At 44.1% G+C, this 23,907-nt stretch overlaps 1 protein-coding gene across 1 annotated transcript in view; it reads left to right on the top strand.

The window, feature by feature from the left end:
* Positions 1 to 23,907, top strand: part of CPAMD8 (C3 and PZP like alpha-2-macroglobulin domain containing 8) — a 156,282-nt gene that overhangs the window by 67,617 nt on the left and 64,758 nt on the right. The window contains 7 exon segments of the mRNA XM_020969351.1: positions 5,702 to 5,933; positions 8,736 to 8,889; positions 9,075 to 9,217; positions 16,573 to 16,624; positions 18,135 to 18,433; positions 19,745 to 19,970; positions 22,216 to 22,392. Coding sequence (XP_020825010.1) covers positions 5,702 to 5,933; positions 8,736 to 8,889; positions 9,075 to 9,217; positions 16,573 to 16,624; positions 18,135 to 18,433; positions 19,745 to 19,970; positions 22,216 to 22,392 — 1,283 coding nt within the window.

Raw genomic sequence — 23,907 nt, 5'->3', positions numbered from 1 at the left:
TAAGCCAGAAATTCTTTTGCCATATAAAAGCATTTAGCAGTTCATCTGCTCTTTACTTATTCTGCCCCAGGATAAAAGTCTCGCAGTGAGTCTTTATAGGAGAAATTCATACAGCAAATGGAGCAGTGGTGGGATGACATTTCGTCAGATGTTTGAAGGGCAGTATGAGGTGAAATGTGTGCATTGTGTTTTAGTGGAATCTTGTAGATGGATTTATTCATTCCTTTTTAAGAATCAAATATAAATCTTTCCTGAATAAAGTGCCTGAAGATCAGATGTGGATAAAAATAATTTGTGATTCTATAATTATTTCTTTATGTAGCACAAATTGAATCCAGGATGTCTGTAGGAAAGTAGGCAGAGGGAAGGATATTTCAGTAAGAAATCATAGAACCCCGGAGCAGACTGGAAGTGATCTCAGGGGGAGATGAATACCTGATATATCATCCCTATATGGTGGTGTAAGTCTGGGTGTGAGTGTATATATACAGGGTGTCCTAAAAGTTTTCGTGGGATTTTAAGCTATTAAATCTTTAATAGTTTATATTAATAATACTAAATACTAATACTCATAATACTAAATACTAATAATACCAAAACTAGTAAAACTTGAATAGCTTAATGCTGCACTAAGGCTTTTGGGATACTCTATGTCCACACCCACGCCCAAATCTCTGGAATAGTCCCCGGTTCCTTAGATCTTCAGAGGATGGATGAGTAACTTGTCAGGGAGAATATGTTCTACCTATCAAATATGAGTTGGACTATGCAGCTGAGGTCCTTTCCAACTCTCAAAATTCTGTGATTCAGATCCTAGAGCTCTGCTTTAATTTGATAACCTGCAATGAAAGGGAGTTTACTCTCTTTTCAGTTAGCCCATCCAACTTGTGATCAGCCATGGTTGTTAGGAAGTGTTCCCCTAGTATTTAGTTGAAATATTCCTCCCTCTAACTGATTCTTCCCCTGTCTTCTCTGCCTGGAATGTCTTTTGTTTACTACGCCTTGGCCCTAGGACAAATACATAGTATAGTATACACTGAGCCTATTTTAGCAGTTGTAGATAACTTCAAGGTCAGAGCTAACAATTTTTAAAATAAAGTTGAATTTACAAACATTTTTTCCTTTTTCTTGTGCTATCAGCTGGAACTGCATATGGTTTGACCTTAGAGAAATATATATTCCAGAGTTCCTAGCACAAAATAGGGATTTGCCACTGAATATTCTGCCTGTTTAGGGATATTGTATGCTCAAATGCAATTGGACAAGCTCCTCTCTTTTTCCCACAACTTCAGAGCTGGAAGGGATCTTGAAGGGGATCTAACTCAGCTTGTTCCTGACCAAGAAATCCCCTGTACACAGTCTACAAGTTCTCATCTAGCTTGTGATGGAATATAGCCATCAATGATTGAAAACCTACCACTATGTCCTGAAGGAGCCCATTTTACTTTGTTACTATTAGTATTATATGCTTTTATAATTTACTTTAAATTGTTATTACCAATGATTATTTTAATGATGGTTATTCTTATTAATAAACAATAATAGATAATTTCAATTTTATGGTACTTTAAGATTTACAAGAGTGCTTACCTCACATAAATCCTATGAAGTAATTATTTTATCTATAACTCTGTATTCTATGACTAATAACTATAGTAGTATAATAATAATTATTATTATTATTATCATCCCCATTTTACAGATAAGGAAACTGAAGCTCAAAGAGGTTAAGTAACTTGCTCACAGTCATGCAGCTAACAAGTATCAGATAGAAGAGTCGGACCCAGGCCTCCTGATTTCCAGACCCATTGATCTTTCTGTTATACCACATTTCCCCATGATTATTTTATATTTAGCTAGAATCTGCTTGCCTGAAACTTTCCCCCTTCTCTTTTTAGTTCTTTCCTCTGGGCTAAACAGAGCAAATCCAATACTGTTTCTGTAGGACTGCCCTTCAGATACTTGAGGAATGTTGTCATGCCCTTCCCCAAGTCTTCTGTGAGTTAAATATCCACAGTTTCTCCGACTGATCCTTTGCTGGCAAACTGCTAGCCGTTCTGCCATTCTGGCCATTGATCTCTAGGTGTATACAGGTTCACGAATGGCCTTCCTGATGTGTGATTCCCAGGAGGGAGCACAGTTCTGTAGTTGTTGTCTGACAAAGGTAAACACCATTTGTATTGTTGCAGATACTAGGTCTGTACTGCTGTAGCCTGCGCTCTTAGGAGTCTGGGTTGGCTGCCATGATACGCTCTTGACATGGAGAGCTTGCAGTCCAGACCTCTTTCTTTCTTAGTTCAGGGAGTGGAGAACCTGCTGCCTTGAGGCCATGTGGCCCTCTAGGTCTTTGGGTTTGGCCTTTTGACTGAGTCCAAGTTTTACAGAACAAATCCTTTTATTATGAGGAGATTTGTTCTGTGAAGTTTGGATTCAGTCAAAGGACTGCACTTGAGGACCTAGAGGGCCACATGTGGCCTCCAGGCCACAGGTTCCCCACCCCACCTAAACTTTAGCTCCTCCCTCATGTATTTGTGCAGCTGCATTTTTGTTTTTTTTTTTTTAGCCCTTTGTTGCTTTTGGAATAACCAGAGAAACAAAGGGTAATGGGAGAAGTGGCCCTGAAATGGCAAATTCTGCCACTAAGAAGTTCTGTAGCCTTGGGCAATTCACTTTGCTTCCCTAGGCCTTGGTTTTGCCACATAGAGAATAAAACATCAAACCAGGTTCTATTTAAGGTTCCTTTCAGTTCTACTGTATTATATTCTAAGGACCCTCCCCGCTCTGATGTTCTCTGTTCTGTGTAATAAGGTCCTTTACGCCTTTTGTGGTTCTGATTCCAACTGAAGGAAAAGTTAAATGCACGTTTTTACCCTCTTCATCTTATTATAAATCTAGTTTCAGCCTGATTAAAGCTCTTGACAAAGAGGAAGAATTTGGGCTTTATTGACCATATGTAATAACAATATATGATCCTTAAATGCAACAAATGTAGGACGCCAACCTCCAGATCAGTGTAGAATCTCACATTGCTGAGTGCTCAATGACTGGAAGTACGTGTGTATTTTGGCTCCTTGCCTAGAAGAATGAGTGCCCTCATGTGTGAAAATAATACATTAATACTGGTTAGGGGCTGAAGTCCCAGGGGAAAGAGCATCTGTAGCCACAAATTGTTCGGCAAAAAAAGTTTGGCTTCTGACCAAGTTTGAGGAGGATGGGGCTTGGCCTTAACTTGAAGCTCTTATTTTCAGGTACCAGCTTCATTTTATAAGCATGCATTAAAATATGAAATGAATACATAAAATGCAGGTTTTAAAAGAATGGAAGAACTTGAAAAATGAATCTAACCAGACACTGGAATTGAGGAGAAGGGGGAAAGAGGCAGAAGGACATTTGTCTACTGGTTGATATTTATAGAGTTTTTATGTAATGATTTTACTGGGCTGAAATCTACCATGTAGTTAGGTCTTCAAACTGTTGCTGGCATCAGGATTTGACATTTTAGGCTCATCCTTGCTGGGATGTATGCATGTCATGTCTGTGAGGCAGGATCTGCTCATAGGCACTAGACTGCTTTGGTAAGAAGAATGTGGCAAAATACTCCAAGTCTAATAAGTGAGGGATTCAAGTCCTAGGGTCAGTCAATTAATAAATGTTTATTAAGTGCCTACCATGTGCTGGGCAGTGGAGATACAAGGAAAGACAAAAGATCATCTGCTCTCAAAGAGCTCATGGTCTGATGAGGGAGACAACATGTGAATAACTATCTATAAATAAACTATATACAGCATAAACTGGAGAGAATCAACAGAGGGAAGGTGCTAGAATTAGAGGGGATCAGGAAAAACTCCCTGTAGAAGGTAGGATTTTAGATGTGAAAGAAGCCAGGGAAGGCAGGAGGTACAAATGATATAGAGAATTCCAGGCATGGGAAACAACTGGTAGAAATGCTTAAATTTATGAGTTGAGTGACCTGTGTGAGGAAGAGCAAGGAGGCTGGTGTCACTATATCACATAGGGAGTAAGAAAACTGGAAAGACAGAAAGAGACCAGATTATGGAGGGGTTTAAAAGGCAAAGAATTTTTTTATATTTGGTTCCGGAGGCAAAACGCACTTTGATTATTTGGAGACAATATACTGGAGTTTATTGAGTGTGTATGGGGGAGGTTGACAAGGTCAAACTTGCACTTTAGGAAGATCAATTTGACATCTGAGTAAAAGTGGGACTGGAGAGGGGAAAGACGAGGCAGGGAGACCAACCAGAAGGCTCTTATTGCAATAGGCCAGGGGTGAGGTGATGAAGGACTGGACCAGGATCATGACAGTGTCAGAGGGAGAGAAGGGATGTATGTGACAGATGTTGTGAAGAGAGATAGGTGTATTTGTTTGCAATCAGAAGGATAGACAGGGATTGACAGTTTCCTTCTAATTAAAACAGAGGCAGAGGCAGAGGCTGGGGTCTTTGCGTCACTTCCTATCTGATCACTTAGTACTTCTATGCTTATATAGACTCCACAGTAGATCCCTGAAAGACCTCAAGTTTGGTGTTAAAGAAGTCATCATCTTCCTATTGTGTGACAAAATGATGGAGCTAGCATACCAAGTAATAGAATTTAAGAAACAAGTCACTCTTCCTGCCATAAACAAGAAGCTGTTAGCTTCTACGTCCAAATCTTTGTGTTCTTATGTGGAAACCAGTGTAGGGCAGTGACCTCATGGATGAATCTTGACTTCTAGAAAGCATTTTCAGGAACATGAGATTGTCATTAAAAGGGCAGGAAATGGGTTCAGTCTTTTCCTTTCTCATTGAAGCGTGGCGGTGTCTACAACTATCAACCTAGACAAAGACTTCTCTGCTCTCCTTCATCGATAACCAGCTAATAGTTTATCCTGCTTTCTCATTTTTCCTCTTTTATCTTAAAGCTTCTATTGCCAGGGAATACACATCTTTAAAGCTCTCATTCTAAAGAGGACTGAAGCATAAGAAGCAGCATTTCCAACTCTTAGGATCTTCTGGTCACCATGTATCTTGGATCTTGGAGAATCTCCTAGAAGGTTTATCTCTATCAGTGGTGGTGATAGTAACAGGCATAAGGGTGCATTTCAGTAGCAACATCTGTTACCAAGGCAATAAATCTGTGTTGGTTTCTGCTATTAGTGTATATTTCAGCAGTAGTATCAGCCATAAATATATATGATTGATTGATAGATTGATAGACAGACTATACTTTAAATATTCAAGAATGGGTCTGTCATAAGTAGATTTCAGTGATGGTCTTTGCCCTAAGTATGTATTTTTCTGATAACATCTGCTGTATGTGATTATTTTAGAAAGGCTATCATCATAAATGCATATTTCAGTGATAGCAATTATGTCAGCTGTGTTTATTTTTGCAGTAACGGTGTCTAAGTGTGTGTTCTTGTAACAATGCCTGCTTTAAGTGTGTATTTTCCCACTGTTGTCTGCTATAAGAATATATTTCGAGAATAGGATTGTCATCAATGTTATTTCTAGTGGCAGCATCTGCTGCTAAGTGTTAATTCAGCAGTATCAGCCATTTGCAATAACATCTGCTCCATGTCTGTTCTTGGAATGGCGTCTGCCGTAAGTGCATGCTGGGATGTCAGGGTCGATTGTCAAATATCTGCAAGCCTTTCCCATTGGTTTCTTGGGCCTCCTGTTGCCCTCTCTTCCTTTCGCAGTGACCCTTCGGGGGAGGAGTCTCTTCGAGTGGAAGTGCCTGACTCCATCACAACCTGGGTAACGGAAGCCATTGGCTTATCTGCAGCTCGAGGACTAGGCATCGCCCAACCAACCGAACTGAAGACGTTCAAACCCTTCTTCATAGAATTCACTCTTCCGTACCACGTCATCAGAGGGGAGCAAACCAAAATCCCTCTTAGCGTCTACAATTACTTGGCCATTTGTGTAGAGGTAAAGACTTTTCTGTTATTCTGAATTTTGAGAGGAAGAGCTTCTAATGTGTACATCATTGGGGAAGATTTTTGAGTGGGAGAGGATAGAATCTTTGCGTTATGGGTGTCATGGAATAAGGCTTTTTTGACTGAGAGGCAGGAGACCTGGGCTTGTCCTGCCTTTGCCACTGACTAGGTATACAAAAGTGAACAGGTCACTTCTCTCTGGCCTCAGTTTCTCCATCTGTAAAAGGAAGAATTTGAACTGGGTGAGCTGTAAAGGGGCCTTCTAGCTGGAGGATTCTGTGAGTCTTTAAATGAATACATCCAACTGAAACATTGGCAGCTATGGTGCCAGCTTAGACAGGGCATAGTTCTTTGGGGTGAGGATGCCAAAGTTTTGGAAACCAGGAGATGAAGAAGTCTGTGCTGGCTAAGACCTGGGAAGTGAGAAGTCAAGGCAGAGGTAAGGAGATTGAAGACATCCGCTGCTCAGAGCAGTCTTTTGGGACTCAAGAGGCCAGAGAAGGAGAGAAGGGCCACTAGGTCTAAGTGTTTGAGGCTGTCCAGGGTCCAGAGTGTAGGAGGTTAGCTCAAACCCCACAGTGGGTCAGAATGCAAGACTGAACCTTTGTTTGGGACAGCAATGATTTGTCCCTTAGTATCTTTCACATGTGCTGTTCATGGGCCTCTGGGGCCTGAAAATCCAGGAAGGTAACCTGGCAAGAAGGAATCCCATGGCTGTAGGCATGCTGCGTTTATGACTAAGATGGCTATAGGAGAGCAGGGACTACAATTGTGTCCTGACATAGCACATATCAGGGCTTTTCTTGGAGTAGGTAGTACAAAAAGAATTCTGTCTTGAAATTATAAACCTTTGCTAGATCATTTGGTCCTTGGGTGACAGGGACTGAGACTAACCTAAGTTGGTACAGAGGCCCAGGGTTAAGAAAAGCTTTATAAGGGTGGTTTTCTTAAGTAGACCCTTAATGATATATAACAGGAAAATATTGAAGGGACACTAGGAAAAAATGAATTCCTATTGACATAGAAGGAGAAATAATATTCTTTCTGGGTATAGAAAAAACAGATCGACCTGTCTTTTGCCCTAAAATGCAACCTTCTCAGCAAGATAAAGAGTGACAAAGAAAGGAGGGAATATCATCATTTATAAGCAAATGAAGTCTGGTTTATGGCACAGCCACAGTGTGGACTACGGGACTTGGAATCAGCAAGTTCTGGGGTCACAACCACACTCTGTACTTCATTTTTAAAATTAAGGGGTTAAATGAGATGATTTCTCAAGTCCCTTCTAGTTTTGCCATCGTATGATTCAGTAAATTAATATGGCCCCGAATGAGAGCTGGGAGGTGCCTCTTCTAATGGAAAAGAATTCTTAGATTTATAAAAAGAAGATCTGCTCCATCTAGGGAGGAGCAGAATCTTGGAATTCATAAACCCCAAAGGCGGTACAGATTAGAAATGTAAATAGGTTAAAAATGTTTGGAAAAATCTCTGGATTACAAATACTTAACAAGTTATTAGTAATGCTTGTGGATGGATTCCCCATGAGCCTGTTGCCTTCCCCGGCACGCTCTGTGCGGCCCCTCTCCTCCCCAGAGCCCTGAGTAGAGGAGCACAGGAGTGTGGTGGAAGGAGCCCTGGATAGAGAATGAATGGAAGAGTGGGAGTCAGGACGCTCGGAGCCAGGTCCTGGTCCCACCTCGGACCACTCTGTGGGCACTCAGTCTCCCCAGAATCACAATCACTGTAATTTACGTGGTGTTTTTTATTGTGGTGGTGGTTTCTGCATAGTGCTTTGATCCTCACAGGAACCCTGGGAGGTAGGTGCTATCATGACCCTGTTTTACAGATGAAGAAACACAGGCAAAGAGAGGTGAAGTGGCTTTGCCCAGAGTCACATAGCTAGGTGATTGACTCCAGATTGTACTTAGGTAGCAGCAGCAGCAGTAGTAATAGTGGTAGCAAACAGTTAGGTAGCACTTACTGTGTGCCAGGCACTTTGTGCTAAACGCATTATAATTACCATTTCATTTGATCTTCCTAGCAACCCTGGGAGGTAGGTGTTATTATTATCCCCATTTTACAGATGAGGAAACTGAGGCAAAGAGAGGTCAAGTCACTTGCCTGGAGTCACACAACTGGTAAGTGTCAGAGGCTGGATTTGAACTCACATCTTCCTGACTGCAAGTCCAGTGTTCTGTCCACTACACCATGGAGTTGCCATCTACAAAATGAGTGGTGTTACACAATCATAGAATGTTAGCGTTGGAGGAGACCTTAGGTCCCTTAGACCCCTTCCTGCTCTACCGTTTGATGCTCTTATGTAGTGCTTGAGCCTAGCCGGACAGCTGGGGAAGAAGCAGTCCCCTCCACCAAGGAGCTTGCAGCGTAAAACAGACAAAATCAGTGCAGACGCAATTCAGTCCGTTTTGAGGTATGGAAAGTGTGGGTCACGAAGCTTCTTTGTTAGTCTCATGGCTTTTCTGTGAATGGCGTTCCTGGAGGTTAGCTCAAGGAAGACATTTGAGACGTGTTTCTTCCTCCGCAGTCAGCCTTCCGTTGGACAATACCGTCTGCTCTTGTTAGCATGCCACCTGAGTCTTCGTTTGTCTCTTAGATCTCGACGTTTACATTTTCTTTCAAGTGGCTTGATGCTGTCCATTCAGTGTGTAGGTGCAGTGTTTCTAGTCCACAGTCCATTCGAGGGGTCTAGTGTTTCAGTGAGAGGTGCTGCTTCTGTTCTAGGGCTAGGCACTCTGGGATCCGTAGTTGTACAATCCAAGAACATTGTTTGCAGGTTTACGTGAAAATTTCCGTTCCCAAAGGCATAAAGTTTGTTGGACATCCTGGTAAACACCATCTGACGAGGAAAAAATGTGTGGCCCCGGGAGAAGCAAAACCCACTTCCATAGTCTTGGCTTTCAGCGAGCTCGGCCTCAGCAACATCACAGGTAATGTCCAAGAGCTTTTACCAAGGGTCAGGGAACAGTTTAGTTTGCCTTTAGTTGGATGTGGTGTGTCATAATGCCTGTCCTAGTGTTATTACAAGGGTGGTCCTTCTATGGGATGGGTTCTGAGGCATGGGAATCTTCATCAGTACATTTCTCTTCCTCCTTTCCCCCATTCAATTTTTCAGCAAAAGCATTTGCTTATGGTGAAACAAACTGTTGTCAAGGCAATTTTCAGATCCCCAAAGGCAGCAAACATCCAGAGGATAATTACTTTGACAAAAGAACTCCAGTTGGGACAGATTACATCAGAAGTAGTGTCGTTATTGAGGTAAGAAGATATACATACATGTTTGGCCAGAGTCAGATTTTCATAATGAGGAACAAAAACCCACATTGTTTGGTCAGTGGGATACACAAGGCCTCAACAATTCCCCGAGCTTTCCTCTGTCGCCCTTGCCAACTGTGGAGTAAAAGCACATTTGGAGTTTTCAGCATTTGACTGGTTATCCCGGGGGGAAAAAAACAAACAAAAACAAAACTGTATTTTGTCAAGGGGAACTGGGTGTGAGACAAGAAGAAATGCCTTAGAACAGGAATGTTCCTGCAGTTTGAAATAATTAAAGTAAGGTTTGGGATTTCATTTACTCTGTCTCATAAGGGAAGGTGGTGCTTATGTTATCGGAGTATAGTGAACAAGAAAGCAATCAGATGTGGACGTTACTGTGAGAAGCGATGAAGTGGCTTGTAGGAGGTATCATGAGGGCTGGAAGATGTGGGTTTTAATTCAAGATTCTGTCACTTGGCTAAGTTACTGACACAAAGCGCCTTGATTAAATCATTTTCCCTTCTCCAAACTTCAGTTTGTTCTTCTGCAAAATGGGGGTAATAATACATGCCCCTACCCTTATGAGACTTTTGTTAAGTATTTCAGATGTTCTCTGCAGCCTCACCCTCCCAGACTGAGAGCTGTCCAAATGTGCCCTTGCTGCAGGATGAGTCCTCATCTCAATTATCCTTGAGTTGAATCCTGAAGGTCCTACTGTGCCGGACTGGCTGCAGAGTCCAGCTTGGACTAGATTTCCAGGCCCCTGGTTCCTAGGTTTAGGTGGTTCACTCTCCTAACCTTTTTCAATGGTCACAGCCTCCAACTTCCTTCACATAAAATTAAAAAGAACAAATACCAAGGCCCATATTTGCAGGGCCACATGTTGGCCTTGGAGGAAGAGTGTCCAAAGCCTCTCCCCCTGTGCCATTGTCTCTCAATGGACGCTATCAGTGAAGGGGTCAAAGCACGACTAGACCAAAAGGGGCCCAGCTCTACCATTGCAGTCGATCAAAGAGGCTCCTGACCCCTCACCACGTTTAGTAGACTGGACCCAGTTATAGAATGTCTCCATCTGTGCCGAAGTCTCTCCAAGGTACTCCTATCACACACCATTAGGACTTTCCCAGAAGCGGGCTCCCCAGCCTTTTCCACATGGGGAATTTCACTGGCCGGAGTTGATGAACTCTGTGCATGTGCCAGTCCCTTTGAACAAGAAGATCAGATGAGCATTTTGAAAACCTAATGCATAAAGCTGAATGCAAGTTCTTCTTCTTCTTCTTCTTAAGTGTTCTCCAATATTATAGATATCACAGTAGAGCTTTAATAAAATAGTATTCTTAAACCTTTGCGATAGCTGTCAGAATCAGGAGGAGGAAATGATGCCCTCCGGTCGTGTCTTTGTAAACACACAGAATTTTTGAAAGGGCTCATGACATGTGCATTAGTCTCCCGGAGCATGTCAGAGCTTCTGTGCACCTTGGTTTCTCTATGTATATGTCACTCCCATGGTTCACCAGAACCCTTAAGGCATTAAGGGGCATCTAGCATCTGCTGTTGGTTCGAGTTCCCTCAGTCTTCCTGGGGTAGCCAGCAGCCTAGTTCTCTTTAACCATTTGAAAGATTTGCTTTTACAAAGGAATATTTGCTTCAAAGGTATAGCAAGAACAAACATTCAGATATCCCCTCCCAGCACTTGGGGTGCCTAATATTCTGAGTACCACCACCTTTCTGGGGAGGGGAGGGAGATTAGGTTGAGTTTCACTCAGCCTATATAGTCATGGTCCCACCAAGTTCCAAGTCCAAAGCCCTCCTGGTCTACATTCCAGCACCCTGACTTCTGAGGGCTTCCCTGCTGGGCCGGCGGCAGCGTCTAGCCTGTAATACTGTCTCCAAGGTTACCGTGGCTCAGGCCAGGACATGCCCCTGCCTGCACCCAGAACCGAAAAGGAAGGGCAACCAAACCAGATCAGAAAAGCCCAGAATTGTTTCTTGGGGCCACGGAGCAAAGTAGTCCTTCCCTCCACCCAGCTTGGTGCGTGGTGCCCATGCTGCAGGTGAACAAGAGCTTCCCTCCTGGATAGAGCTGGAAAGAGAGGCTGCCACAGCCTGGTAGTTTTGGAGATGAAGGCAGTTCCTGCTGTTCAATCAATGGAAAGAGACTGCTCCCACCCACCTGGTAAGGAACATAGAATGTCTTCCTCCAGAAGCAGGTTCCTGGTGCCTCCCCCGTGGGTGCGGCCAGCTTAGGTGATCTGGACTTGTGCAAAGCCCCATTACAGAAATAATAGAAACTTGCCATCATAATAATTGACACTTTTTATATATGTCACTTTAAGGTTTACAAAGCAATTTAGGTACGAGTTAAGTTGGTCCTCACAACAACTCTATGCGGTAGGGCCTAGAGATATTATCTCCATTATACAGATGAAGAAACTGAGGCTGAGAAAGAGGGTAAGTGGCTTGCCAATGGTCACACAACTAGTCATGTGTAGAGGCATCAAGATTTGAACCCAAATCTTTCTTTATTCTAGGCCCCCAGGGCTTCCCACTGTGCAATACTCCCTGTCAGTGAAACCGCAGTAGCAAAATTGTGTTCCTGGTTGGGAGTAAATCATATAATCCATGTGCAATGCTTCGAGCTCCTTAGATGAGGAAGGATGTACTTTGTTCGGGGACTTGTGGGTTGATCTGTGTAGACAGACATTCTGTCTATTGACTCAAATCTTGGACCCTTCTTGCTTCAGTATGTGTTCTTCGTGTGGTTAAAAATACTTGTCACTTGTCACTAGTCAGTCCTCTGGTCTCTGAACTTCTGGGGGCCAGCCCTCAGACTCTAGCTACACAGTCCATTCAGGGGTCTGTACTTAAAGCCGTTCTGACTTGGTAGGCAGCTAGGTGGCACAGCGGATAGAGACCTGGGTTCTGACCCAGCCTCAGACACTTACTAGCTGTGTGACCCTTGGCAAATCACTGAATCTCTGTCTCAGTTTCCTCAATGATAAAATGGGGGTAATAGTAGCACAGGGTTGTGGTGAGTATCAAGTGAAGTGATGTTTGTGTCAACTGGACTGAACTGGCCTCTAACCTGGGGGGGGCGGGGCTGGAGCTGAACAGAGCAGGCTAGAGACAGGAGAGTTAGTAATCAAACAGAAGTTTAATTTCAAAGCAAGGGAAATGGCTTCCAAGCAAGGACACGTGTGCCTGGGCCCTGTCCCAGGGAGGGGAACCGAGGCAGTGTGGGGAGATCCCAATACTTATACCAACGGCTCTCAGTGAGCTATAGCCCTGACAGTGAGGGGTAACAGCAACGTTGTGACAAGCTTGATTCGTAGCAGGGCTTCGTGACCAGAACGTGGTGCTGTCCGATGCTTGTCTGAGCTCAGAGAACACCTGGTGCTGCTCAAAGCAGTACAACAATTACGTGATTTTGGCAGAGGGTGAGCGCAAAGGATTGTTGTTATGCCAGACTGAGGGCACAGCTTGCTTGCTGGGCCTTAGCTCTGGGAAACAGGGTGTCTCCTAATATTGTGACAATTTGTAACAGGCTAAGCACAGGCCTGGCACATAGTAGGCCCTTTATAAATCTTTGTTCCTTTTCTCCTTGTAGGCCTCACTTTAGCTTTACTCTATTAAAGACAGCCTTCCAAAAGCTACAGCTGGAAGAACATGAAATATTTTAAAATAGATAGGGAAGCTGAGGCTCAGAGAGGATACATGAACTGTCAAAGGCCGCACAGGTAGTAATGGTAATAGTAAGAAGCATTTACATGGCACCTTAAAGGTTTGTGAGATGTTTTACTTCGATCCTCGCAACAACCCAGGGGTGGGGGTGAGGGTAAAATAAGGGAATTGGAACTGAGAGAGGTACGGGACTTGCCCAGAGTCACAAAGCCAGTCAGTGTCAGGCAGGATTTGAACTCAGATCCTCCCGACTCTTGGTCCAGTATGGTATCCCCTCACACCACAGGATCCCAAGGTAGGAGTCGATACACTTAGAAGACACTCGATAGCTTTGTGATCCTGAGCATTAACCCCAGGACTCCAGTTTAAAGTGAAGATAATAATAGTCACACCACCCCCTTGCTGTTTTCAGAACAACACTTTGCAAACTTTACCGTGCTGTAGAAATGTAAGTTGTTACTAGCAGCATTGCCAAGATCTGTGGAACCATCCCAGGAGGAGACATTTGGGGTGGATTTTAGGTGGAAGAAGGGAATATAGAAATCCAGGACTCTGGATTTAAGCAGTTTAGGACCACGGCTACAATGGGTCTTTCTTCCCCGCCTTGCAGCTGTGTTTGAGGAATAGTTGTTATCCTGTAGGGATGAATTTTACAAATGTTTTCAATTAGGGCTGTGGCCCGGCCAGAGTCACATATTTGTTGTGCCGAACTCCCAGTTGTAATTGTAAAATTATTTGGAGTGATGTTGACCTGACATCCTGTGTTCATCTGAGCTGAATGTGTGGTTGTATTAGGAATGTGTATGTCTGCAGTCCCCTGCCACTAAGTGGCAAAGGACAGGAAACAAACAGGAAGCAGAGCATCAGTTAAACCTGTTGTCTGGTCAGTTGCAGACTATTTGTTTATACAACCTGCGGCCAAACTTCCCTTGTTCATAGCTCCCAGATGGCTTGCACAGTGGCTTCTGAGGAGAAAACATGCCCAGAACTAGCCCACCTCCCGCAGGCACTCGGTCATGAGTTGGAGGGGGGGGCTTTCACCTCCTCCACCCCATGGGATATTAATAGCCACAGCGAGTGTCTCGGCCAGATCCGATTTCTCCATTCTTTCCTCACACCAAGCTCTATGGGAACCTACTGCACCATCGCTTTCTTACATACTCAGTGCTAAGTCGTGATGGGCCAGAAGAGGCCAGGGAGGCAGCAGCTATAGGAGACAGGCCTCCACATCCAAAGACCTGAGTTCAAATCCCAGCTCTCCCATTTAGTCACTCTAACTTTTGGCAAGTCACTGTGACAATCGTAGTTAAAAGAAACCTTGGTGGCCATATATAGCACTTCCCTGAAGATCTCTGCTGAGGGAAAGTCCACAATTTTCTGTCACACATAGATCATTCCCTTTCTCAATAACTAATTGTTAGGAAGCGTTAGCCTAACGTCAAGTCTAAATTTGTCCTTTTGTACCTTCTACCCATTGCTGCTAGTTCTGCCCTCTGGGACCAAGCCAAAAAAAAAATGGATCGCACTTCTACGTAATAATGCTTCAGTATTTGGAGATAGCTATCATGTTCCTCCTCAGTCATGAGAGAGAGACATAGAGAGGGATTGATTTTGTTTAGTTGTTTCAGTCATGTCTGACCTGTGACCCCATTTAGGGTTGGGGTTTTTTTTTTGCCTTTTTTGGTGAGGCAATTGGGGTCAAGTGGCTTGCCCAGGGTCACACAGCTAGTAAGTGTCATGTGTCTGAGGTCAGATTTGAACTCAGGTTCTCCTGACTCCAAGGCCGGAGCTCTATACACTGCCCCACCTAGCTGCCCCTCATTTGGGGTTTTCTTGGCAAAGATACTGGAGTGGTTTGCCATTTCCATCACTAGCTCATTTGACAGATGAGGAAACTGAGGCAAACAGGGTTGAGTGACCTGCCCAGGATCGTACAGCTAGTGTCTGAGGCTGAATTTGAACTCGGGAAGATGAGTCTTCTTGACTTCATGCCAGGCCTTCTGTCCACTTCACCACCTAGCTGCCCTGTATAGACAGGTATAGTTATGTCTGGTTCCTTCAGCCAGTTATCATATGGCTTCATCTTCATGAACTTGAAGCTCTTCACCATTCTGGTTGCCATCCTCTGGATGCCCTCTAGTATCAATGACTTTCCTAAAATCAAATGTATTTGTTTAACCAAAATGTCAGACTTTACATTCTCCCTATGAAATTTCATGTTATTAATTTTGGCCGAGCACTCTATCTTGGCGAGATGTATTTGGAGCCGGACTGTCACACGGTGTGTTAGCTCTCCTTCCTAGCTTTATGTCATCTGCAAATTTGATGATTTTTGCCTTTAACCAGGTCATCATTAAAAAATGTTAACTAGTCTAGGGCCGAGCACACATCCTGCGAACTTGTGTTCCGCTGGCTGCTCTTTTCCCAGGTGGCATCACACCATTGGCTGCTCTTTCAGCCCCTCCATTGAATCAGTGCAGTTTCCATCTCATTGTGCTACTGCTGTCTAATTGACCTCTTTTCCTTTCTACAGTCCTGTCATATTTCTCTCATTCCCCGTAGACTTTCAAAGGTTACTGGTAGTGGCTCAGTAATTACAGCTGCCCATTTTTTTCAGTGACAGAAATGTAGTGCATCTGGGCCAAGCGGTATCCCCTCATCATCCAAGGAAGCGAGCTGTTTGTTTTCTTACTATTTTACATTTCCTCCTGGGCCTGCTAACTCATTTATAAAATGAGGAAGTTGAACTCTAGGCATTATATGGAAGATAGCCCAAGTTATAAATCTTAGGATCCTACAAAAATTGGCAATGTGTGTTTAACTAGGAGTCTTAACACAAGGTGGAATAGATAGAGATAGATATTGAGATAGAGATATTTTGTTCAGTCATTTCAGTCACGTCCGACTCTTCCTGACCCCATTTGGGGTTTTCTTGGCAAAGATACTAAAATGGTTTGCCATGTCTTCTTCAGCTCATTTTACAGATGCGGAAACTGAGGCAAATAGTGTTAAATGACTTGCCGAGGGTCACACAGTGAGGGTCTAAAGCCAGATTTGAACTCAGATCTTCCTGACTCCAGGCCCAGCACTCTATCCACTGTACCACCTAGCTGCCCCATATATCTATATCTATATCTATATCTATATCTATATCTATATCTATATCTATATCTATAGATATATAGAGAGAGAGATGTACACTCACATGCACATATGTATATATATGACTTTCTGACTATCATGAAAATTTGTTGGAATAGAAGTCATGATTGGAATTAGATATTGAAAAGGCAAATTTACTTGTAGAGCAAGACATTATCTGGGTGACTGGGCCAGGTGATTTTCTCCCTCGGGCCCCAGTTGCCTTTTGTCTGGGGGTGCTGGGGTTGGATGGAATGATCTTTAGGTTCCTTCTTGCTCAGATGTTCATTCCATGTTCTGTGTTCTAAGACCCTTTCCTACTTTGACACGTTATGCGCTGACGCCTTTTTAACGTTTTCTGGGATGGAAGCAATGACCCTGGCCTCCTTAGAAAGGCACCGTGCTCAGACAGGTGAAGCACAGGGGAGGGTTTTGCAGCTGCTAAGATTCTGTGTCCATCATAAGCTCAAAGGAGAGACCGCTCTAAGTGTTACTCTCCATCATCACTCACTTGCTGCATTTCTTTTTACTTTCAGCCAGAAGGACTAGCAAGAGAATATACCTATAGTGTATTCTTCTGCCCCAATGGTAAGTCTTGGTTCTGATTATAGCCTGTGCAGTGCCTGGCTTATAGAAAGCACTTAAAAAATGCTTGTTGACCAACTGGATAAAAAAAATGGCATTTCTCTGTCTCACCCAAGATATCATTCAGTTCTCAGCATTTTTCCAAGAGGCAAAGAATGTTCTAATATGGTAATATTTGAATAAAGCATACTTTGTTTTTAACTTATTCTTTGACTGACCTTTGATAGAATTAAATTGCTTAGCAAATATCCACTATTAAACTAGGCCTACAAACCTTATGCTGACTATCTGAGCTTAGCAATAAAGTTAGAAATCACTGAAAGACAACTTTTCTAAACATTTATCGTAGGAAAAAAGTCAGAATTTATTATCAGTTACACAAGTTGCTAGTTGATTTGGTAGGTGGAAATCGGAATCTGACTTCCACAGCCACTGTCCTACTTCCCTTATGCAAGCAATCAAACCACAATGTTTCAAGATTTAGAGTTAACCTGGAATAAAAATTAAATGTTGGCGATTAGGAATAAGAATATCCCTAGAAGGTGTCTGGAAACCAGGAGCTGCCCTAGGGGAATTTGGAGGATCAGGGTCATTGGAGCAATTGTGAGCTAGAGAGCTATCCCTCATGTAGTGGGGGCCCAAGACTAATTACAAGGTGTATCCCTCCCAGTCCTTTATCCAGGTACAGTCATCTAAAATATACATTCCACCTTCAAGGGGAAAAGAAGTGACAAAAGACCTTCATGTAGAGTGAGGGATCTGTGTAGAGGGAGGGTAGCGCTTGTATAGAAGGAAGCGGTAGCACCACGCACTTTACTGTAGTGAAGGGAGATAGTGAGATCTTTTGGACTGATTACCTCTATGTGAGCCCAGGGTTCATCCCTTCCCCCCTGCCTGCTACTCTCAGTCATTGCCAGGCACCTCATTGGACCAGGCCTCCTCCTTTATACTTCTCCTCAGTTGCCATAGCTTGTCCTGCACCTCTAGGTGTAGTTCGAGCAAGGAAGACACAAAGACAGAGCAAGGTACTAGGTTGGTGCTTTTTAGGAGCTAAGATAGTATCTTTATAGCAGTGAAGAATTTTTTTTAAATTCAAATTCAGTATCTTAACTACTAAGAGAGACACAAAGTCTCTTCCCTCATTGGCCTTAAACTCTAGCATATGTAGGTTTGAAAAAGCATGTCTTTAAAATCTTACTGTAACACGAGCTCCCAGTGCAGGCCTGGCTCCTACAGAATCACATTTCCAGTGTTTTCTGAGACCTGGTGCAGAGCAGACTAGACTGGCACGAATTGTACAATTACCCCAGGAAGTCATTGAGACATACGTTCTTAAAAAGTGTGTATCTCCCTCTAGTCTTCAGCTAAGGCGTTTCTCCAGTCCCTGACTGTGCTGAGGAGGCTCTGCCTCCCCAAGCTCCAGTGGGTCCTGCCGAGCTGGGAAGACTAGAGGACAGGCTGTTGTGGCTGCCATCTTGCACAATTGCACTTCTTTTTTTTTTTCCTTGACTAGAGAAAATTCACATTTCAACTCCGAATAAGTACGAGTACCAGTATGTTCAGAAGCCTGTGCGTATGACCCACTTTGATGTTGCTGTGAAAGCTCACAACGATGCCCGTTTTGCACTGTCATCTGGCCCCCATGACACAGCAGAGATGACAGAGATTGTCATTGGCGGGCACCAAAATTCCAAGACGTGGATTTCCTTGAGCAAAATGGGTGACCCTGTGGCTAGTGTAGACACAGTTGGAATTCTCTCTTGGGATGAATTCCGGACTTTTTGGATCAGCTGGAAAAATGGAATTATCCAGGTAATGAATTTTGGATGAAATTACCTTGCTGCTTCTTATTTTCCTAGCAGGACTCAGGGACTTTTGATTTTAAATTGCCTTTTGCCGTTTAATGAGATTATATGACCTTTGTTCATGTGGTATTGTAGTAAGAGCACTGGACTCAGTCAAAATCTCTGAATTTAAAGCCCAGCAGCTTTGGGAATGTGTATAAGTCACCTAACCTTGGACTCCAGGTTTCTTATCTGTAAAATGGGGACAATATTTGTACCAGCTCCATGCTAGGGTTGTTTGTAAGGCCAGCTCTTGGTAGAACATTGTTGTTGTTTAGTTGTTTTCCATCATATCTGATTCTTTGTGACCCCATTTGGTTTTGTTAAAGTTACTGGAATGGTTGGCCATTTCTTTCTCCAGTTCATTTTACAGATGAGGAAACTGAGGTAAACAGGGGGAAGAGACCTTTGTGCCCAGGGTCACACAGCTAGCAAGTGTCTGAGTGTCGTATTTGAACTCAGGTCTTCTAACTCCAAGCCCAATAAATCATACAGCACCACATAAAAGTGGTTCCTTCATTAAAGCCCTTCCTCAGTGCTTTGAGGTGTGGAAGTGACCCTGGGCTCCCAAAGACTGTGCTATCTGAGAGGCTCGTTACCAGGCTGGCTGGAGGTGGATGCATTTTTTTTTTTAACCACAGTCTCCAGAATGGCTACCAGGTTGCAGAGAGGTCATTGTATGGGTCATGGTAGGAGCTCCCCACACCAATGAAACTGCTGATGCTTGGACTATTATTATTATTATATATTTCCCCTCAGCCACTGATGTAAAATAACATTAGTGGTCTTTCTGGGCACTAAGGTGGATGCCCCTGGGGTGGCAAGAGCTGTCCTGGTCGCCTAAGGATGTTATTGAGAAACATCTTCCTTACTGGTAACCATGACTTTTTCCAAAGTGTATTTGAAGAGTATGAGCTTGGCAGGCCTTTTGGTCTGGAGAAGCTTGAGGGGTGGGCCCTGCATTGGACAGTCCGAAGAAGGACAGGCCTAGTTAAGGGGAAAAATTCCTCCCCAGAGGGCTGATGGTCACTATATGGTGGGAGGTTTTCAGCCACAACTTGTGAAAGCCCTCTTCTAAGGGATAGAGAGGTGGTTATCTGCATTGGCAGAGGGAGTTGACCCACACTTAAGACATCACAGATCCTTGAAGTAGTGGCACAGGGATCTCCAGTCACTTTCTCAGAGGAAAGACCCTTACCTCGTTGCTGCAATGTAGGAACTAAACCAGTAGCTGCTGCATTTTCTGCCTGGAAATATCAGACTCACCATCTCTTTGCAGGTAGGCCATGGGATCGAACCATCCGATGAGTCTGTCATTGTAGAGTGGGGCCTTCCCAAGCCACCAGAGGTGAAGTACATTGGCTTCTCAACGGGATGGGGGTCCATGGGAGAATACAAGATCTGGAGGAAAGAGGAGACTGATGAAAACCACAATGAAGCATTTACCCTTGGAGTCCCACTTAATGTGATCCCAGGATCAGAAAGAGCAACTGCGTCAATTATAGGTACCTTATGCCAAACAAGCAGCATTTCACTGGGTCCAAATTAGACATCCCACCAGGTAGAAATCTCAAGTAGATCCACTCTTTTCTTTTTCAATCAGGCACACATAAGCTGGTCTTCCATGTGGGAGGATTAGTCCTTGACAGTCCTCACTAGATATTAGGGGCCAGAGGAGGTTAAATAACCACATTCTCAAAACACAACCCATGTGGGGCAAGCTCTCATCAGTGGCCGCCATCTTTGATAAACTGAGATCTCTGACCAGTCCACAGAGTCCTTTTTGCCATCCAAAGACCAACAGGGCCCTACCAGGGACTGATGCTCTCCCAAGAGCACAGAAGGTAATGCCTCTCTCTCTTTTGTTGACCCAGAGGTAAACACACATTGATAACGTGAGAGCAGGCTTGGGTCGGCCATGAAACAGTGTAGGCCTGGAGTCCCTCGAAGGACCAAGTCCTGAATAAGCTCCCTTAATTACATAAATAGACCCTTGATCTGCATAACTCCTGGGGCCTGGGGGCTCTTGCTGTTCCTGGTTAGTGTGGGCAAGCTGAAAGGGAGAGGGCAGGTCATAGAGGAAGCTGGAGACCCAGGCCAGAGTTCTGATGGTCACTGGCAGACTAACTGAGTGACCCTGGGCGAGTCCGGTACTCTCTAATTGTGTTTGCTCACGTGTAGAATGAGGAGAATTTTTTTTGCCAGCCTCCCACATAGGATAGGTGGAAGGAGCATGCCCTGGGTGACCCTCACAGTGGTGCATAAGGGAAGAGCTCTTATTGTGGTTATCTTTGTCACATGTTCTCATAGCCCCCATTTAAGCTATTGCTAGTTTTCTTTTCTTTTCTTTTCTTTTGAGGTATCATTTTGTGATGCACATGTTTCATTAAGAATTTTTAAATTTTTCACCTGCATGGCTCCAGCTGGAGGGCCTGGTGGCCTTATAACACATCAAAAGATTTCCTAGTCCCTGTTTCTGTCTGCTTCCACCTTACCCTGCCCTTTGGAATTTGGCTATTGTTAGGATCCACCCGCCATCTTTAAAGGTTCTCTTAGTCGGTCCTGGACTTGTGGATCTCCATATGATTCCTTCAGTGGAAAGTCTTTTTGTGAGAAATGCCAGGGGGCAAGGATTTGAGGTTTTTTTCCCCAAAGACCAATGTCTTGAATCTTTTCATCTTTATGTTATTTTATGAGAGGGAAAAGAGAACAGACTAAATTATTTTAAAACCAATTTGGGAAGTTTACCAGGGCTTTTTTTATCCTTTTGGAAACCTTCCCTAGCCTCGGCTGGAGTCTTGCCTCCATTCCACTACCTTTGTAGAGTCAAATTCAAGGAACAGCCAGCAACTCAAGTTGAATTCAGTTCAGTCCCACATTTCCTGAAGACCTACTCGATGCAAGGTCTTTCATTTACTACTGTGAGGCATACAGAAATAGAGTGAATATATATGATAAGATTCCTTCCCTCAAGAAGCTTCCATTCTACTGGGGAAAGGCAGGGGAAGAATAATTCAATTCACCAAGGATTTCTCAAGCGCTTACTTTGTGCTATGAGCTGTGCAACGCACTGAGAATGTTAAAACAAAAACCCTTCCTTCCCTTATAGGAACCCAAATTCCAATGGGCATACACAGTAGGCCAATACAGGCTATACTTCTTAGCATTGTCCTAATCCACATCATCCCACAATAATGTCGTTAATCCACTGAAACCAGCATGGCCAGGGAAACAGAGCTGGCCCAGGACCCCTCACCCACACCAGACAAGTCCCCTTGGTGCCCCAGGCAATTCATTAGGACCTTGAGTTGTGGAAAAGATGCCAGTCTGCATTGAGAGAGGGAGTTTGCTTCCTGGGAGCTCCCTACACTAATAAAATCATAGGTTCTGACCCCCAAAAACTCATTCACCATAGCAGAAGGCTCACTGAAATGCTGTTCACCACCCCCTCTGATGTTATTTCACCTAAAACATTGTGTGTCATGGAGCACTCTAAAGACATTTAATGGGATGTGCTGTTATTTTATAAATGACTATAGTACAAGGAAGGATAAGTGCATAAGGGAGTTGTCAACAAAACGTTGTGGGGGGATTGGAGGAGGGAGGCATTCCCCTGGTGAGAAGGATCCAGGAGTGCTCTCTCCTGAGAATTATTGCAGGCACAGAAGAGAGTGGAGAGAATTTCCAGGCAAAGGGAGCATGAGTAGAGTGCTGCACGCTTAAATCACGATTCACTTTTGTTTCTGTTAGGAGACGTGATGGGTCCAACTCTGAATCATCTTGATAACCTTCTGCGACTGCCCTTTGGCTGTGGAGAGCAAAATATGATCCATTTTGCCCCCAACGTTTTTGTCCTAAAATACCTTCAGAAAACCAGACAGCTCAGCCCTGAGGTGGAGAGTGAAGCAACAGACTACCTTGTTCAAGGTACTCCCGGGAAAGGGCGGTGTGGGTGCCCACACCCAATGCTCTCCCATTCCGTTTGGCCTGGGTTCTCCCTAGGATAGGCCCTATGCACAGAACACAGCCTTAGCCTTCATTCAGAGGTCTTACGAACCAAGGAAAGTAACGTCTGGTGCACTGGAAGAAAGCTAAGGAATGAAAAGTGGAGAGGGGAAAGCATTTGATCAGTACATAGTTCTGAGCCTTGTTACATATGTCCTGCATTGACCTGGTTATTGGCTCTCAAAGGAAGAAGGCATTTAGTGGGGATGGAGGAAACATTTGAAAGGAAGGAGAATCCAAATAACTGATTGCACTCTACCTGTCACTGAAAGAGAAATCATACCTTCTGAAGTTTGTCTAGGTTCACAAATGCCTTAAGCCATTTGGGCCCAACAACCCCTGCCTGTCTGAGTAGTCCTATGTTGGACACAGACATGCCTTAATGAAGAAGGAAGGATTCAAAATCTGTAATCAAGAAAGCAGCTGTTTATGACCTTGTGACAGACATAGGTGGTGTCGTGTCCCCCCCCCCACATGCAGTAGTCTCTGAGTATTGGACTTGGAACACATCAGTAGCACCACCCACAACAGAAGACTTCCCCAGAGGACACACAGCACACTTGAGTAGCACACTTACAGGCACAGAAAGAACAATCCCCAGATGTGGCTGGCCCTCGTAGCTGCACTGCTTCAGTGGGAGGAGGTGCCACCTTGCTCTTCTCTTCTTCTGACATGAAGTGACTTGGCATAAGCAGTATCACGAGGGCCAGTATCAAACACCAGCTGAGGAGCTCTGCAACTACCTTCTTTATGTGCCAGCTGCTGGTAGTCTGAGTGAGATGCCCCCAGGATACTGGCAATATCTACTGTGTTCCCACCCCCACGTGTCAGCTGGGCCTTCTTCCTGCCTTGCCCTCCTGACAGTATAGACTTTGTCTGACATTTTCAACTTCCCGTTTCTTGGTTGGATGTCCCTTCGCTTTTGTTGGCCAGAAGTTCACTGTTCATAGATTTGCTTTGGTCCCTTGACCAGGCTCTGCCTGAGAGGAAGAGATTGGGGTCGGGAGTGAAGGATCGGGGTTGTGAGCGCTGCCTTCAGGTATCTGCAGGGCTGTCTTGGAGATGAGGAGCTTTGTCCTGCTTGACCCCAAAGGGCAGAACTTGTGAAGAGGGAGATTTTATTTCAATATGAGGAAGAACTTGTTTATAAGGAGAACTTTTCAGAAGTGATGTGGGCTGCCTTGGGAAACAGAGGGCTCCTTTTGCCTAGCAGACTGCATGAGCAGGCTGGGCTACCTCTTGTTAGTGAAGCTGAGAGAATTCTTGGCCTGGTGGAGATCGGACTAGATGGCTTCTTGCTTCCCTTCCAACTCCGTGGGCTTGTGCTTTGGAGCTGGGTGGATGTGAGCTGGTTTTAGAAGAGTTTGCTGGACGGTAATCAAGCCCCCTGCCCTGGTCTTGTCATCTGGCCCGGTGAAGTCTGGCATTAAAAGAAAT

Source organism: Phascolarctos cinereus, unplaced genomic scaffold (assembly GCF_003287225.1).
Source record: "Phascolarctos cinereus isolate Bilbo 61053 unplaced genomic scaffold, phaCin_HiC Scaffold_4;HRSCAF=312, whole genome shotgun sequence".
In the NCBI taxonomy this organism is placed as follows: domain Eukaryota; kingdom Metazoa; phylum Chordata; class Mammalia; order Diprotodontia; family Phascolarctidae; genus Phascolarctos; species Phascolarctos cinereus.
This window is presented reverse-complemented; position numbering and strand designations above follow the sequence as displayed.